This window comes from Xyrauchen texanus, chromosome 13 (genome assembly GCF_025860055.1).
Source record: "Xyrauchen texanus isolate HMW12.3.18 chromosome 13, RBS_HiC_50CHRs, whole genome shotgun sequence".
NCBI lineage: Eukaryota > Metazoa > Chordata > Actinopteri > Cypriniformes > Catostomidae > Xyrauchen > Xyrauchen texanus.
Window position 1 is genome coordinate 43,058,288 of NC_068288.1, and position 17,403 is coordinate 43,075,690.

The window sequence follows — 17,403 nt, forward strand, 5'->3', positions numbered from 1 at the left end:
AAAGGATTATTAGGAACACCATACTAATACTGTGTTTGACCCCCTTTCGCCTTCAGAACTGCCTTAATTATACGTGGCATTGATTCAACAAGGTGCTGAAAGCATTCTTTAGAAATGTTGGCCCATATTGATAGGATAGCATCTTGCAGTTGATGGAGATTTGTGGGATGCACATCCAGGGCACGAAGCTCCCGTTCCACCACATCCCAAAGATGCTCTATTGGGTTGAGATCTGGTGACTGTGGGGGCCATTTTAGTACAGTGAACTCATTGTCATGTTCAAGAAACCAATTTGAAATGATTCAAGCTTTGTGACATGGTGCATTATCCTGCTGGAAGTAGCCATCAGAGGATGGGTACATGGTGGCCATAAAGGGATGGACATGGTCAGAAACAATGCTCAGGTAGGCCGTGGCATTTAAACAATGCCCAATTGGCACTAAGGGGCCTAAAGTGTGCCAAGAAAACATCCCCACACCATTACACCACCACCACCAGCCTGCACAGTGGTAACAAGGCATGATGGATCCATGTTCTCATTCTGTTTACGCCAAATTCTGACTCTACCATCTGAATGTCTCAACAGAAATCGAGACTCATCAGACCAGGCAACATTTTTCCAGTCTTCAACTGTCCAATTTTGGTGAGCTCTTGCAAATTGTAGCCTCTTTTTCCTATTTGTAGTGGAGATGGGTGGTACCCGGTGGGGTCTTCTGCTGTTGTAGCCCATCCGCCTCAAGGTTGTGCGTGTTGTGGCTTCACAAATGCTTTGCTGCATACCTCGGTTGTAACGAGTGGTTATTTCAGGCAAAGTTGCTCTTCTATCAGCTTGAATCAGTCGGCCCATTCTCCTCTGACCTCTAGCATCAACAAGGCATTTTCAGCCCACAGGACTGCCGCATACTGGATGTTTTTCCTTTTCACACCATTCTTTGTAAACTCTAGAAATGGTTGTGCGTGAAAATCCCAGTAACTGAGCAGATTGTGAAATACTCAGACCGGCCCGTCTGGCACCAACAACCATGCCACGCTCAAAATTGCTTAAATCACCTTTCTTTCCCATTCTGACATTCAGTTTGGAGTTCAGGAGATTGTCTTGACCAGGACCACACCCCTAAATGCATTGAAGCAACTGCCATGTGATTGGTTGATTAGATAATTGCATTAATGAGAAACTGAACAGGTGTTCCTAATAATCCTTTAGGTGAGTGTATATAAAAGGCATTGGCAATATATAAAAAATAAGAAAAAGAAAGACAAAAACAAATTAAACGAGACTGCCAAAATGCAAAAATCAGGGTTATTCACCAAATATTGATTTCTGAACTCTTCCTAAATTAAAACATTAGTATTGTGTTGTTTATAAATGAATATGAACTTCTTTCTTTGCATTATTCGAGGTCTGAAAACACTGCATCTTTTTTGATATTTAAATAACAATATATATGTATTCACTACAAGAATTTTTGACATTTTAAGAATTTGTATTTTTTATTTTAATTAATTTATTAAATTCCACAAAATGTATAGGCTTAAAAACATTCCCTGATATTTGGAAGTGGAAATGATAATGAAAACCCTTATTTTATTAAATTAAACAGTATAGATCACAAAACAATTAACATGTAAAAATAAATAAAAATAAAATAAAAAAATTTATATATATATATATTAGCAATGTTTACCAAAACAAAAAATCTCCAGATTAGTAGGTTGATTCACAAAGGAAACTCTGGCTGACATTTCCTTACAGTTCAACAGGACATGCCACATGACTCACAAACGTACATTCTACACCACTGAGCCACAGATCTACTCATTAGATGAATAGACCAGGATGACTGTAACAGATTTGCAGTCATCCTTAACTAAACTAAACTAAACTGTTAAGCAGAAGGTTGTCGGTTCGATCCCCACAGCCACCATCATTGTGTCCTTGAGTAAGGCACTAAGCTCCAGGTTGCTCCGGGGGGATTGACCCTGTAATAAAGGCTCTGTAAGTCGCTTTGGATAAAAGCATCTGCCAAATGCATAAATGTAATGTAAATGTAAAATTGTGCTTTCAAGGCCTGGAAAAATCATGAAAATTAATTGGTCATAAGGTTAGGGAAACATAGGTGTCCTGACTGAAGATGCTTGTGCTCCTGTCATTTTACTGCATTCTCATGCTAAAATTACTCGATGCAATTTGTCATTTGTTTGTGAAGAGCATAGTAGTATATAAAGTTATTGTAGTGTATGTGTGTTGTGTCTGTGTTGCAGAGAGACAGTCAATATGATGGACAGATCGTCGTTTGGATCTACTTTTCAATGTGGCGTTATTTCCCTGAAAAATGGAAAAAACAGAAGTATTTCCTGGTGAGTGCGTTTCTTCATTTCCACCAATAGAGGGAGACATTACCCTCACTGCAAATCTGTTACAGTCATCCTGGTCTATTCATCTAATGAGTAGATCTGTGGCTCAGTGGTGTAGAATGTACGTTTGTGAGTCATGTGGCATGTCCTGTTGAACTGTAAGGAAATGTCAGCCAGAGTTTCCTTTGTGAATCAACCTACTAATCTGGAGTTTTTTTGTTTAGGTAAATATTGCTAATATATATGTACATACATTTGTTTTTATTTATTTTTTTACATGTTAATTGTTTTGTGATCTATACTGTTATAGAATAACAGTATATAATAAAATAAGGGTTTTCATTATCATTTCTACTTCCAAATATCAGGGAATTTTTTTAAGCCTATAAATGTCATGGAATTTAATAAATTAATTAAAATAAAAAATATAAATTCTTAAAATGTCAAAAATTCTTGTAGTGAATACATATATATTGTTATTTAAATATCAGAAAAGATGCAGTGTTTTCAGACCTCGAATAATGCAAAGAAAGAAGTTCATATTCATTTTTAAACAACACAATACTAATGTTTTAATTTAGGAAGAGTTCAGAAATCAATATTTGGTGAATAACCCTGATTTTTGCATTTAGGCATGCTCTCTAGTCTTTCACATTGCTGTTGGGTGACTTTATGCCACTCTTGGCACACAAAAAAATCAAGCAGCTTGGCTTTGTTTGATGGCTTGTGGCCATCCATCTTCCTCTTGATCACATTCCAGAGGTTTTCAATGGGGTTCAGGTCTGGAGATTGGGCTGGTCATGACACTGTCTTGATCCAGTGGTCCTAAATCCACACCTTGATTGACCTGGCTGTGTGGCATGGAGCATTGTCATACTGGAAAAAACAATCGTCAGAGTTGGGGAACATTGTGAGAGCAGAAGGAAGCCAGTTTTCTTCCAGGATAACCTTGTACTTGGCTTAATTCATGCATCCTTCACAAGACGAATCTGCCCGATCCCAGCATTGCTGAAGCACCCCCAGATCATCACCGATCCTCCACCAAATTTCACAGTGGATGCGAGACACTGTGGCTTGAGGGCCTCTACAGGTCTCAGTCAAACCATTAGACGACCAGTTGGAGGATCGGTGATGATCTGGGGGTGCTTCAGCAAGGCTGAAATCGGGCAGATTCATCTTTGTGAAGGATGCATGAATCAAGCCTCATAAATCCAGAGAAACTGATAATTTTGCAATGATCTCTTAATTATTTCCAGAGCTGTATATATTTCTAGTGATGGCCAGCTCAAAATTATTTCATTAGGTGATTTTGGTTTGAGGTTTTTTTTAGTTTTTTTTTTTTAGGGTTAATTATGTAGAGAATTAATTATCTGATAGATTAGATATAATGATACGATCTACATCAAAATTGTAGTGAGTGCAATTCCATGCTCTGTGTATGTACTGCACATTTTGACAAATGTAGTTGATCATCCGGGTATTCCATGCATGCAAAAATATGCACAGAATATATGGAGAAAGCCATTCCCCTCTGTATCCTGAATTATATCCCACACCGTATAGAGCACACACTACAGGTACAAAAACAAGACAAAGATTGCCATAATGTGTTTATCTGCAAATTAGATGCATAAGTATTGCCTACAATATCCATACCAGGTCATTTTCAAAAAAATAGCGTTTAAATGGATGGCACCAGGATGTAAAACTGTTGTCTGCTACTCCCAGTTTTGACATTTAGTGCAAGCTTTCAGATAACACCAATCAAAATACATGTGAAAATGTACCAATACACTGTGAAAATTTGAATGCCCATTTTGCTTTCTCATATGCACTTCTGAAAAAAGGAAGCTGTCTGTGAATCACGAATTAAACCCATGTCATTTTCAGTGGGAACAGACCAGTTTGAGGGTCTCTTCAAGCTGCAGAGAATGTGAACCAGTATCTCGAGGCAATGTGGAGAGAAAATATGGAGTTCTATGTCTATCTGTACACTTTGTGTCCACACACTGCTTTTTAATTGGCTCCTCGTGTCCAGGATTAGCCATCCGTTACTAGTGCAACCCCAAAGATGTCCACTGGCTTCCTGCCAGAAGTGCCAACTGTTGTCAGATCTGAAATGAAGTGTAGGATGTTTATAGAGAGCAGAGTGTGCAGGAAGTTGAGGTGGCATGTGCATCAGGCAGATACTGCAGAGGAAAGGCAAACACATAACTGCCTCAATCTCAACTACTTCCTGTTGGCAAACAACAGCCTTTGAGTGAAGTCCAGGAAGGACCCACCCATCAAACCAAACCCCTGATCAAAACTTAACAGCTTACTGTGGTTAAAAACACCCATTTTGAGGAGGCTCTAAACAAGCTTTTACAAGCCAACCTCAGTATTTGTACACTTGTTATTAGCCTTGTCTGTTCTGATATACATGTTTGACCAACTTAAGACATAACAGCAGTTCATCTCTTTGTCAAAAGTGCCAATAAATTACTATAACAATACTTGCAGGAGCTCCAAAAGTATTTGGACACTTGTCATTGCATTAAATACTGTTACACGATTTCAAACAAAGTGGCTTTTCTCAGAATTAATTTCTCATTTCTGACCCATTTTAGCAATAAAATTGCTAATTGAGCGAATTTTTGCGTGTCCTGTAAAGAATCTCCTTTGAGTGTTAAAGGGATAGTTCACCCAAAAATGAAAGTTCTCTCATCATTTACCCACCATCATGCCATCCCAGATGTGTATGACTTTCTGTCTTCTGTTGAACACAAAGATTTTAGAAGAATATTTCAGCTCTGTAGGTCCATACAATGCAAGTCAACAGCGTCTAAAACTTTGAAGCTCAGAAAAGCACATAAAGGCAGCATAAAAGTAATCAATATTAATCCAGTGGTTAAATTAGTGTCTTCTGAAGCAATTAGATCAATATTTAAGTCCTTTTTTTTTTTTTTACTAGAAGTTTGAGTCTTTGATTTGGTCTTTCCATGCTGTTTCTGTAGTGATCCAGCATTTGTGGAGCGCACAGTCACCTGTGGGGACGTAGAGGCTGTGGAAGTGTTGGAGGGCGTCTATAGGAGTCTGACGCAGGAACGGCCTCAAAACTGGATGGACTGTGTCAGATGGGCCCGCAGAGAGTGGGAAATACTCTACAACAACCACCTTAGGCAACTACCACACTGCTTTCCTCCTAACCAGGTAACACAACAGATTTTTAATCCCGGACTGGTGTGGTGGTAATTGTAAAGCTCCCGGACTAGAACCAGTAACCTTCTGGTTACTATACCAGAGCAAGCTGTGAGCCATCATCATTGAGCTTATAGTAAGAACCCACATTACTTCTAGTGGATTGTTCCTGCAATAAATGCACTGTGAGGGGCCGTTCACACAGGACACATTCTTATGTTAAAACAAAAAAAACATATTTACAGTGGAATAAACAGAGGCTGCATTTATAAGCATATTAACTCTACACTGTTGTGGTAACACTTTTCAGTAAGGTTCTGTTCGTGAACATTAGTTCTGCTTTATGTATCATGGACTAACAATGAACTATAGTGTTTACAGCATTTATTAATCTTGGTTGGTTCATGTTAGTGCATATTTCTTTAACTAATATATACATATAAATCTTAATCTTAATATGTGTACAACTCATCCATCAAGTGCATGTTTACATACAGCTCGAATACAAGAATACATTCTGAGTGAATGGCCCCTGAGATATATATATATACAGTGAGGAAAATAAGTATTTGAACACCCTGCTATTTTGCAAGTTCTCCCACTTGGAAATCATGGAGGGGTCTGAAATTGTCATCGTAGGTGCATGTCCACTGTGAGAGACATAATCTAAAAAAAATAATCCAGAAATCACAATATATGATTTTTTAACTATTTATTTGTATGATACAGCTGCAAATAAGTATTTGAACACCTGTCTATCAGCTAGAATTCTGACCCTCAAAGACCTGTTAGTCTGCCTTTAAAATGTCCACCTCCACTCCATTTATTATCCTAAATTAGATGCACCTGTTTGAGGTCGTTAGCTGCATAAAGACACCTGTCCACCCCATACAATCAGTAAGAATCCAACTACTAACATGGCCAAGACCAAAGAGCTGTCCAAAGACACTAGAGACAAAATTGTACACCTCCACAAGGCTGGAAAGGGCTACGGGAAATTGCCAAGCAGCTTGGTGAAAAAAGGTCCACTGTTGGAGCAATCATTAGAAAATGGAAGAAGCTAAACATGACTGTCAATCTCCCTCGGACTGGGGCTCCATGCAAGATCTCACCTCGTGGGGTCTCAATGATCCTAAGAAAGGTGAGAAATCAGCCCAGAACTACACGGGAGGAGCTGGTCAATGACCTGAAAAGAGCTGGGACCACCGCTTCCAAGGTTACTGTTGGTAATACACTAAGACGTCATGGTTTGAAATCATGCATGGCACGGAAGGTTCCCCTGCTTAAACCAGCACATGTCAAGGCCCGTCTTAAGTTTGCCAATGACCATTTGGATGATCCAGAGGAGTCATGGGAGAAAGTCATGTGGTCAGATGAGACCAAAATAGAACTTTTTGGTCATAATTCCACTAACCGTGTTTGGAGGAAGAAGAATGATGAGTACCATCCCAAGAACACCATCCCTACTGTGAAGCATGGGGGTGGTAGCATCATGCTTTTGGGGTGTTTTTCTGCACATGGGACAGGGCTGACTGCACTGTATTAAGGAGAGGATGACCGGGGCCATGTATTGCGAGATTTTGGGGAACAACCTCCTTCCCTCAGTTAGAGCATTGAAGATGGGTCGAGGCTGGGTCTTCCAACATGACAATGACCCGAAGCACACAGCCAGGATAACCAAGGAGTGGCTCTGTAAGAAGCATATCAAGGTTCTGGCGTGGCCTAGCCAGTCTCCAGACCTAAACCCAATAGAGAATCTTTGGAGGGAGCTCAAACTCCGTGTTTCTCAGCGACAGCCCAGAAACCTGACTGATCTAGAGAAGATCTGTGTGGAGGAGTGGGCCAAAATCCCTCCTGCAGTCTGTGCAAACCTGGTGAAAAACTACAGGAAACGTTTGACCTCTGTAATTGCAAACAAAGGCTACTGTACCAAATATTAACATTGATTTTCTCAGGTGTTCAAATACTTATTTGCAGCTGTATCATACAAATAAATAGTTAAAAAATCATACATTGTGATTTCTGGATTTTTTTTTTAGATTATGTCTCTCACAGTGGACATGCACCTACGATGACAATTTCAGACCCCTCCATGATTTCTAAGTGGGAGAACTTGCAAAATAGCAGGGTGTTCAAATACTTATTTTCCTCACTGTATATATACACACACACACACACACACACACAGTGTAATTTCTTTGCTATGGTTGAATGTGTCAGTTGCACTTCTAACCAGCAGGCGGCACTGTTGTCTTTGTCAACAGAAGTTTCTGACTAATCATAATGTCTGGTGGGGGTACTGCTCATTGTTTTAAGTAATAGAGAGAGGTCATTACATTTTTACATGGTTTTACATGATGACGTACCAATAATGAACACTGATTGATATCATAACCAGTTGTTATTTTCTGAATGGTTGCCAATTTATGCCATTTGCCCAAACGTTGGTGACCAGTGTACAGTGTAAATTAAGGAGTGCTTATAACTGGCTAATTTTATTACAATTCTGAATTCATCCCCCAAATAAGTTTCAAACTTTACCCATTCGATGTTTCAAGATGATTTTGTCGATTATACATTGGGCCCTTTAATATGAAGTTGTTAAAACACTTAGATATTAGTATATATTCATTCATGTTACGTATTGTATACAACATGGCAATTTCTGCACATTATGGCACATCCTTTACAAATGTGTTAATCTTACTGAACTTAAAGAGAAAAACACAACAGATCAATCTTCTACTGGCTGTGCATCTGTGGTTGAGTAACTGTATAGATGTGGATGATCAAATCCATAGCACTGGTCCCTGCACACAAAGATAAACATTCAGTCAGAGGAGGGGTGATATGGACAAGACACAGAGTGTTGAAACCCAGAAATGTCCACTATCTTACAAGCCCAGACAGTTGCAAAACCTGAAGGAATTTAGATCACAGTTCTGGTCGATGCAACAATGCATCACTTTTCTGTGTCATACACTGAGCAGTCGTGGATTTATTGAATCAGAGTAGTTCTGATTGTTAAGAAAATCCTCTGTCTCTCAAGAAATAGCTTGTGAGGTTTGTATGAGCATTGTTTAACCGTTTTAACACTGTTTGAAAGGTTTACTTTCCTGCAAAGCCAAGAGATGGATGTTAATCGCTTGCAAAGATCTACACACCGAAGTCTAGACAAATGGAAAACGTATTGAGTCACAGTTCTTTTGGTCTGCCTTTGGTCTTGTCAACAGTCACTTCTGTTTTCTATTTGGAGACTTCATTTTATTGAACACACACATATGATAAAGTCATTACTCTGTCTGTTTGAGCAAAAGGTATGGAGACAGGGGCTTTATGGTCACCAATCACATCCCATTCACATCAGCATGTGACAAGTGGCTGCAGGGACCCCATCTGGTCCACAACACATGTAGACGTCTTTCAATCTTGTTTACTGTAGCCTTTCATCAAGAGGTTTTACACGGGTCACATGCTGTGTTTGAGAACGTTACTTTTTAAAAGAACATTGCATTATTACATTAAGTTTAATAAAAGCTAATTGCATTTATATTCAGTTGAAGTCAGAAGTTTACATTAACCGTAGCCAAATACATTTAAACTCAGTTTTTCCCAATTCCTGACACTTAATCGTAGTAAACATTCCCTTTCTTAGGTCAAGTAGGATCACTACTTTAAAGAATGTGAAGTGTCAGAATAATAGCAGAGAGAATTTTTTATTTCAGCTTTTATATATTTCATCACATTCCCAGTTGACATACACCTTGTTAGTATTAGCATTGCCTTTAAATTGTTTATCTTGGGTCAGACCTTTTGGGTAGTTGGCTTCTTCCTTGCTGAGCAGCTTTTCAGGTTAGGTCGATATAGGACTCGTTTTACTGTGGATATAGATACTTGTCTACCCGATTCCTCCAGCATCTTCACAAGGTTTTTTACACTTTATTTACTGTATGTTTTTTATTTTAACAATATTGTATCATTTACTATCTTGTTTTTGTTATTATAAGTTAACTTTATGACAATTGTTGATTTTTAGAGAAAAGGAACAATAAAATACCACATTTTTGTTAATTATTTGCACATATAGTTGTAAAAGTTCATTAAAATTTTGTATTACATCAAATAAAAGTAATGTAAGTTGGTTGAATCTTTTCTCTTACTATGCAGATTTTATATTTCTTTCAATTCAATATTTTAGACATTAAAATATATTTTAGTATTTTATTCTTTTATTTTTACATTATATATATATATATATATTTACTTATAATGTAATTTATAATTCCTTTATAATGTCAAGGCATCTTAACTGCTGGGCTTTGCTTGTAGATATTTTTTAAATGTGTTTAAATGTAATTATTTTTCATGTCACACTTTAAATATATTCAAACAATGTTTTATATTTTTATATTTTTATAAACAATGTTGATATTAGCAAAAAATAAAACAATAATAGACTATTTTTCTTTGTTTATTATTAGTTGCATGTTCTTATTTGGAAAAAGTACCTATTTTCTTGGTTCATTATTCCCTAAATGTAATATTACATTACACCCAACTCTGGTTCATGTGTATGTTAGTTTACTGATAACATTATATGTATTATGGCACCTTTTTATATCTTAAAAACTCTATTGTTTTTTCTTTCTTCTCTTGCTGTTTTTCTGAAGGTAACAAGCTCTGGTCTTCGATTCTGGATGGGTGCAAAGAGATATCCACATCCTTTGACCTTTGACACCAGCAATGTAAGTTTTAGCCAGTAAATCCCGGCCCACAGCCCCTGGGATCTCCCATCACCCTCTTCAGACTTTCTGACTTGTGTTTATCTGAGCTGCTCACAGTTTCTCTCTCTTGAATCTGATATCAGTGATCACCTGAGATTAACAAAGCAAGCTGAAAACGTGTTAACCACCCCCACTATCACACACATAAACACACAGTGCCAAATTAACAAACAGGTCGAGCTTTTCACTTTAAGAATACCTTACAGACAAGCATGTATTCTGGTCAGAAGAAAGAGAATGTCTTAAAGGGATAGTTCACACTAAAATGGAATTTCTGTCATAATTTCCTCACCTTTATGTTGTTCCTAACAAATGTGACTTTCTTTCATCCATGCAACAGAAAAGGAGATGTTAGGTAGATTGTTCAGTCTCAGTCACCATTATCTTTCATTAAGTGAATTCAGTTCAGAAAGTACCACTATCAGTTCCTGCCATTCTGCATAAGAGCTCCTTTTTGTTCCATGAAAGAAAGTCACTCATAGGGGTTGTAAATGATTACAGAAGTCAATTTAAATATTTTAATTATGTTTTCAAGCAAATGGCTCCATTGTAGCCATTCTGCAACCATTATACACTTTTAACACCCATTGTTTCCAATTCTTTCTAAATGTTATCTGGCCATTTGGAAAGTGTTCCTTTTTGATTAATCACAGTCTATTTTAATTAAATGGTTTTAAAGGTTCACTAGATTGGAACATTTAAAATGTTTTATATTTATATATGTGTGTGTGTGTGTGTGTGTGTGTGTGTGTGTGTGTGTGTGTGTGTGTGTGTGTGAGCGTGTATTTATCACTTTGTGGGGACCAAATGTCCCCATAAGGATAGTAAAACCGAAATTTTTGACCTTGTGGGGACATTTTGTCGGTCCCCATGAGGAAACAGCTTATAAATCATACTAAATTATGTTTTTGAAAATGTAAAATGCAGAATGTTTTCTGTGAGGGTTAGGTTTAGGGGTAGGGTTAGGTTTAGGGGATAGAATATAAAGTTTGTACAGTATAAAAACCATTATGTCTATGGAAAGTCCCCATAAAACATGGAAACACAACATATGTGTGTGTGTGTGTGTGTGTGTGTGTTGCACACTTTCTCTCTCATCATTTCACCTCTGCTGTTCCCCCATTTTTTTGTGACTTTTTTGTGTTTGTGATCCATGCCATTCAGTGATCGAAGTCAAACAACTAGAAAGATTCATATTTAGTTTCACCTCAATGCAAACTGTATCAAAACAACTCTAAAGAAGATCCATTGTCAATATCCCTGTTCAGATAATATATCTTGAATGAAATGTATTTTTCAAACTTCTTTGTCATTGTTTTTCTTGCTGTTTAAGCATATTCTGTATCTAACCAAATTTGAGGTTTATGCTTAAAACAAGAAAAAAAGCTATTTGCCAATTGAGTATGCATTAAAAAGTTGGAATAAACATTGAAAAGAAGTCTTCAAATCTTCTGCAATTTTGCTTCTCAAGTAAATTGATGTTGTTTGAATGACGCTTCGGTGTTTTTACTGGTAAATGTTTTGTAGCTATAATAAAATTATGCAGATTTAGGCTGATTTGTTTATCTTGTCCTTTAGACTACACATATGGACTTTATTGTGGCAGCGGCCAATTTATACAGGAACCTCTATGGGATTGAAGGCTCCAGGAATCATGTGGGCATTCAGAACATTCTGCTGGGAGTAAAAATGCCAGAGTTCACTCCTAAATCTAGTGTAAAGATTGCAGTGACCGATCAAGAGCTGAAAGAGGAGACTGATGAAAGAAGAGTAGAGGGTGAGCCTAAAATGATTTTAGATATGGAAAGATATGGAATTACTTATTACATATCTTACATCTTTTTTCCACACTGCATCTCTTAGACAACGTTAAGCAAGAATTGCTCCAGGAGAAATTGTCAAAACTCCAGCCGAGTGATCAGAACTTCCAAATGCATCCACAGGAGTTAGAGAAGGTAAATAATAATATTTTATAATGTATATCTCACAATTTCTTTGACATTTTCAAAACACTGAATTTTTTAAAATTTGACTCTAAATTTAAATGCCCAATATTTGAATTCAGTGCATATGTGAATGAGATTTTAAGAGCTAAGGCATAGGGAAACATTTCTGTAAATCATGACTTATATTTAGATCAGCTCTTCACACAAAGCTATTGTATGACTTCAGAAGACTTGTGATATAGTGTAAAAGTCATGTGAACCACTTTTATGGTGCCTTTTTGCCCACTTTGGAGCTTGACAGCCTCATTCTCTATTCATCATTTGTTGTATGGGGAAAAAAGCAGCTTAGACACTCTGTAAAATATCTTTGTGTTCCATGGAAGAATGAAAGTAACACAGATTTTTGAAGTGACATGAGGGGGAGTAAATAATGATAACCAAAATATTTGTTTAAATATTCAGCATAAATGAAATTCAGAACTTTGCTTTAACAGCTTTAAACAGATTTAATCAATTGGAAAAGTGAATGTGTTAACTTTGGCGGCCCCAGTAAATGTGCTTGGTATATACACCGCATCTGTCAGACATGTTGGTGTCCGCTCTCAGGTAGGAGGTCTCAGTGAACTACAAAACTACTCATTAACCGTCCAGCCCCAACTGCTGTTTTCATCCAAATATTTGCCAGCTTCACCCATAACAGACCAAAGCAAACAGAGTGCCTCTCTGTTCAGACTGTTCTTCTTCAGAGAACCTGCTCAGATGGTAAGCGACCATGGACAGACAGGACTTATGAAAAGCTCTGGATGCATGCTGCTTTAGTCAGTGTCCTCTTTGTCATACATAGCAAGTGCATGACACATGGACTTCCTGAATAAAAGCCACACGCACACACACACACACACACACACACACACACACATGGAATGGGCTGCAGTCTCTGAATAACATCTCAGTTGGGTTTTCTGTTAGGAAGAAGATTAGTCTCACTGTATGAGCCTGGTCCAATCACCCAATAGTATCCTGCAAAGTGGACTATTATGGGGCGGCTGTGGTTCAGGTTGTAGAGCTGGTTGGCCACTAATATCAGGGTTGGCGGTTCAATTCCTGGCCCACATGCCGAAGTGTCTTTGGGCAAGACACTGAACCCCAAGTTGCTCCCAATGGCAGGCTATCACCTTGTATGGCAGCTTTGCCGCCATTGGTGTGTGAGTGTGTGTGTGAATGGGTGAATGAGTCACAGTGAATAGCGCTTTGAAAACCGCTAAGGTTAAAAAAGTGCTATATAAGTGCAGACCATTTACTTCAAAGGGTATTCAGGCACCTTAAAGGATTGGTTCAGCCCAAAAAAAAGATTCTCTCATCGTTTATTCACCCTGCCATCCCAGATTCTTTTAACTTTTTATCTTCTGCTGAACACAAATGAAGATTTTTCAAAGAATGTGTCAGCTCTGTAGGTCCAGACAATGCAAGTGAATGGTGACCAGAACTTTGAAGCTCCAAAAAAGCATGTGAAGAAAGCATAAAAGTAATCTATATGATTCCAGTGGTTTAATCCATGTCTTCTGAAGTGATCCAATTGGTTTTGGGTGAGAACAGACAAAAATATAAATTTTCACTGTATATCTTGCCATTGCTCGATTACACTTCCTAGTGCATGATGCATGTGCAGAGCGCTAGATGGTGCTAGGATATGTAATTGAACTTGATATCATGATCGCCAAAGCGACTGTTGATGTCCTGATTTATAGTGAAAATTAGTTATATTTTGGTCTGTTTTCACCCAAAACTATTTGGATTAATTTTATACTGCCTTTGTTCTTGGGTAGGGGTCTGGTTCTGTTTCATTTTAAGGCCTGTGCTGACCTCTAGTACTTTTTGGAACTTCAAAGTTTTGGTCACCATTCACGTAATTGTATGGACCTACAGAGCTGAAATATTCTTCTTCATTTGTGTTCTGCAGAAGAAAGAAAAGTCATACACATCTGGGATGGAATTTGTATTATTGGGCAAACTATTTCTTAGGGATAGTTCACCAAATAAAAACTTTTTTTGGTCATAATTTACTCTCATGACTTTCTTTCATCTGAGGAACTCAAAAAGAGATATCTTTTGCAGATATCATAATGTGTAATAATGTTTGTGTTACATTAGAAAGATGGAAAATAGAAGTATTTTCACTAGTGCTCTCAGACATTTGGACCCCCTACTGCATATTTCAAATGGCCATATGCATGTTCTTTGCCAGATCAATTAGTTGTTGTTTTTTCCATGGAATGTGTGTTTGGGGGATTCTGTTGGCATCAGGTTGCGTGATTATATACTGCACTGAAAAACACCTGCAGTTACCCACAACACACCCAGTACTCCACAGCCTTTGTAGTGCTGCAGTGCCTGGGGCATAAGAAGGCTGCCAAAACCTCAAACCCAATGTGTCTAAACACATCTGCAAATAAGCAATATCATATCACACCTTCGTTTCAAGTTAAAAGATCAAATAAAACGTACAGTATAACACATTCCAAAAATGGTTATTTTTAAGATGCTGTACATGTTGTTGTAAGAAGAACAAAAAACAGAGTATTAATCTATTAAACATTTATTAAAGATAGATTCTGTTCAGCTCATTTATATAATCTTAAAGAAAAAAGAACTTTTTTGTATTATTAAAAGATGTTCATTATACTAAAGTCCCTGCTGTCTAATGAGTTTCCATATTTAAGTGTGAAATCATGTGCAGTGTCACATGACCATGGGAAATTACATGACATTTAAGTCAGGCATGACATGGCATCTTTATCAGTCTGGTACCTGTTGTACTAAAGTGTGCAAACATACATGTGGGACAAATTATTTTGTGTTTATGCTTCTGTTTTTGTATTGTTCTTGTCCTTTATGTACTGTAAGGTTAAAATATAACAGTCAACACTAGACCAAAAACGAACAAAGCTGTTGTTTCAGACTGGTCTTTTGTTACATTGTTATTTGCCCTTTGGTAATGAATGAACAGATGGCTGGTTGGTGCTGATTTGATCAAGTCATTTTTATTTGTATGGTGCTTTTCATATCGCACATTGTTTCAAAGCAGCTTTACAGAAAATGATGCTGTAATGTCTTCAAAGAATCACTGTGTGGTTTAAATGAATATTGTAATTACAAATCATGCCTTATTTAACTATTGTCTTTAGGCCCTTAGTGAGCCAGACAAAGGTGACTGTGGCAAGGAACACAAAAATCCATAAGAAGTTACGCCCGTTTCACACATACTCCGTTTGCGGTGCGTATTTTTTTCCGTACCCATGTTAACAGGTTAGAGCTTTTACAATGCACGCGGATGCAGTCCGTCGATCCGTTCCAGTTGCGGTGCGTATACAGCAGTGCAGCGATGGTTTACGGACCGAGTCTGTTTTTGCTGTGCTGCACAGCACTGAATTAAAGTGGCAGAGCATTGTTCACATTAAAATAGACATAGATTGTCAAGAAACTGTAATAATTTCATCATATACGCATAATTACAGTTAATGTGTTCTACAGTTACTAAATTACAGGGTCAAGAAAAACAAAAAAGTATGATTATAGGCCCAAAAGTTCCAAAATGCCATTTATATATGATTTTTTTACCCTAAAAAAAGACAGAGTGAACACAAATGCATCTCATTCTTCTTCTTAGCAACAGATATAGCGCAATAGCTTTTCTTCAACTCGAACTACATGTAAAACAAAGAATCACAATGATTAAAATTATAATTTTCATACTGTTTCAATGTCTTAAACCATGTCAAAGTTAACGTTTGGATTTAAAATCAAAATTCCTTACACATTTTTAATTTTGTGGCACACAGAAACTGCGGATCAGTAGCGCACTGCAAACGCAGCATATGTGAAAGCACTATAGCGCGTGCTGCTCCTGTACCGCATACGCACTGCACACGGAGTATGTGTGAAACGGGCGTTATATAAAAAACAATTACCTTAGGAGAAACCAGGCTCAGCTGGTGGCCCAGTTCCCCTCTAGCTATATAGCATGAATATAATGCCAATATTATTTATCTATGTAGTATAAGTATTGTTTTATGTAAGTAAACTGGGTAGATGTTTATGAGCAATGTTTAAATCTAAAGGATTTTGTATGAACTGTAAGAGTAACGATTATGTGTCTTTGAAGTCTTTGTCTTTGAATTTGGTGATTGACAAAAGTGTTTGGAGTGTTTTCCATAGTTGACAAGAAATAACAAATTACAGAAAATGAAACGGCTAATTTTTAATTCCCTCTAACTAGTGTCTCTAACTAAGACAAAGGATCAAATTTTGTAGGTCTATTATACAGTGCAGTCCAAAAGTCTGAGATGAAATTCTTCTACAGTACATTCCTTAAAAGTTTTCTAATAATTTTTTATTTTATTATTTATTTATTTATTTTATTTTTTTGCAAATTAAGTTACCAGCATTATAATTAAATTAAGGGAAAAGTTACATTGAAAAAATTACTTTTCAGAATTTTTCATGTCCCATATTGTCCCATATTTGACTTTTGAACCCCACTATATATGCAAGAGAATCAAAAAGTAAAAGTAGTTCAACTGTTAAAAATGCAGGTTGTGGGGCCTGTGTAGCTCAGCGAGTTTTGACGCTGAGTGACTCCAGCAAGGTCTCCTAAGCAACCAAATTGGCCCGGTTGCTAGTGAGGGTAGAGTCAAATGGTGTAACCTCCTCGTGGTCATGATTAGTGGTTCTTTCTCTCAATGGGGCGTGTGGTAAGTTGTGGGTGGATCACGGAGAGTAGCATGAGCCTCCACATGCTGTGAGTCTCCACGGTGTCATGCAGAGCAAGCCATGTGATAAGAAGTGCGGATTGACGGTCTCAGAAGCAGAGACAACTGAGACTTGTCCTCCGCCACCTGGATTGAGGTGAGTAACCGCGCTACCACGAAGACCTAGTAAGTAGTGGAAATCGGGCATTCCAAAATTGGGGAGAAAAGGGGATCAAATAAAAAAATGCATGTTGAAACACTTGTATTCCTAATGCTGTTCTGTGTTAAGCTGAACTCAGGAATGTATCCTGTGTGAACACCCCCTAATGGAACGGAGGTGCGTTTTTCTTTTTAACCGACATGGCATCCGTAAAAACAGTGCCCATGGAA

At 37.6% G+C, this 17,403-nt stretch overlaps 1 protein-coding gene across 1 annotated transcript in view; it reads left to right on the plus strand.

Moving 5' to 3' along the window:
- Positions 1-4,426: 4,426 nt before the first annotated feature.
- LOC127653782 (ubiquitin-like modifier-activating enzyme 1) overlaps positions 4,427-17,403 on the plus strand; it is a 42,120-nt gene continuing 29,143 nt past the window's right edge. Inside the window, exons 1-5 of the mRNA XM_052140548.1 lie at positions 4,427-4,557; positions 5,352-5,547; positions 10,206-10,280; positions 11,898-12,096; positions 12,183-12,274. Coding sequence (XP_051996508.1) covers positions 4,427-4,557; positions 5,352-5,547; positions 10,206-10,280; positions 11,898-12,096; positions 12,183-12,274 — 693 coding nt within the window. The remainder of the gene's footprint in view (positions 4,558-5,351; positions 5,548-10,205; positions 10,281-11,897; positions 12,097-12,182; positions 12,275-17,403) is intronic.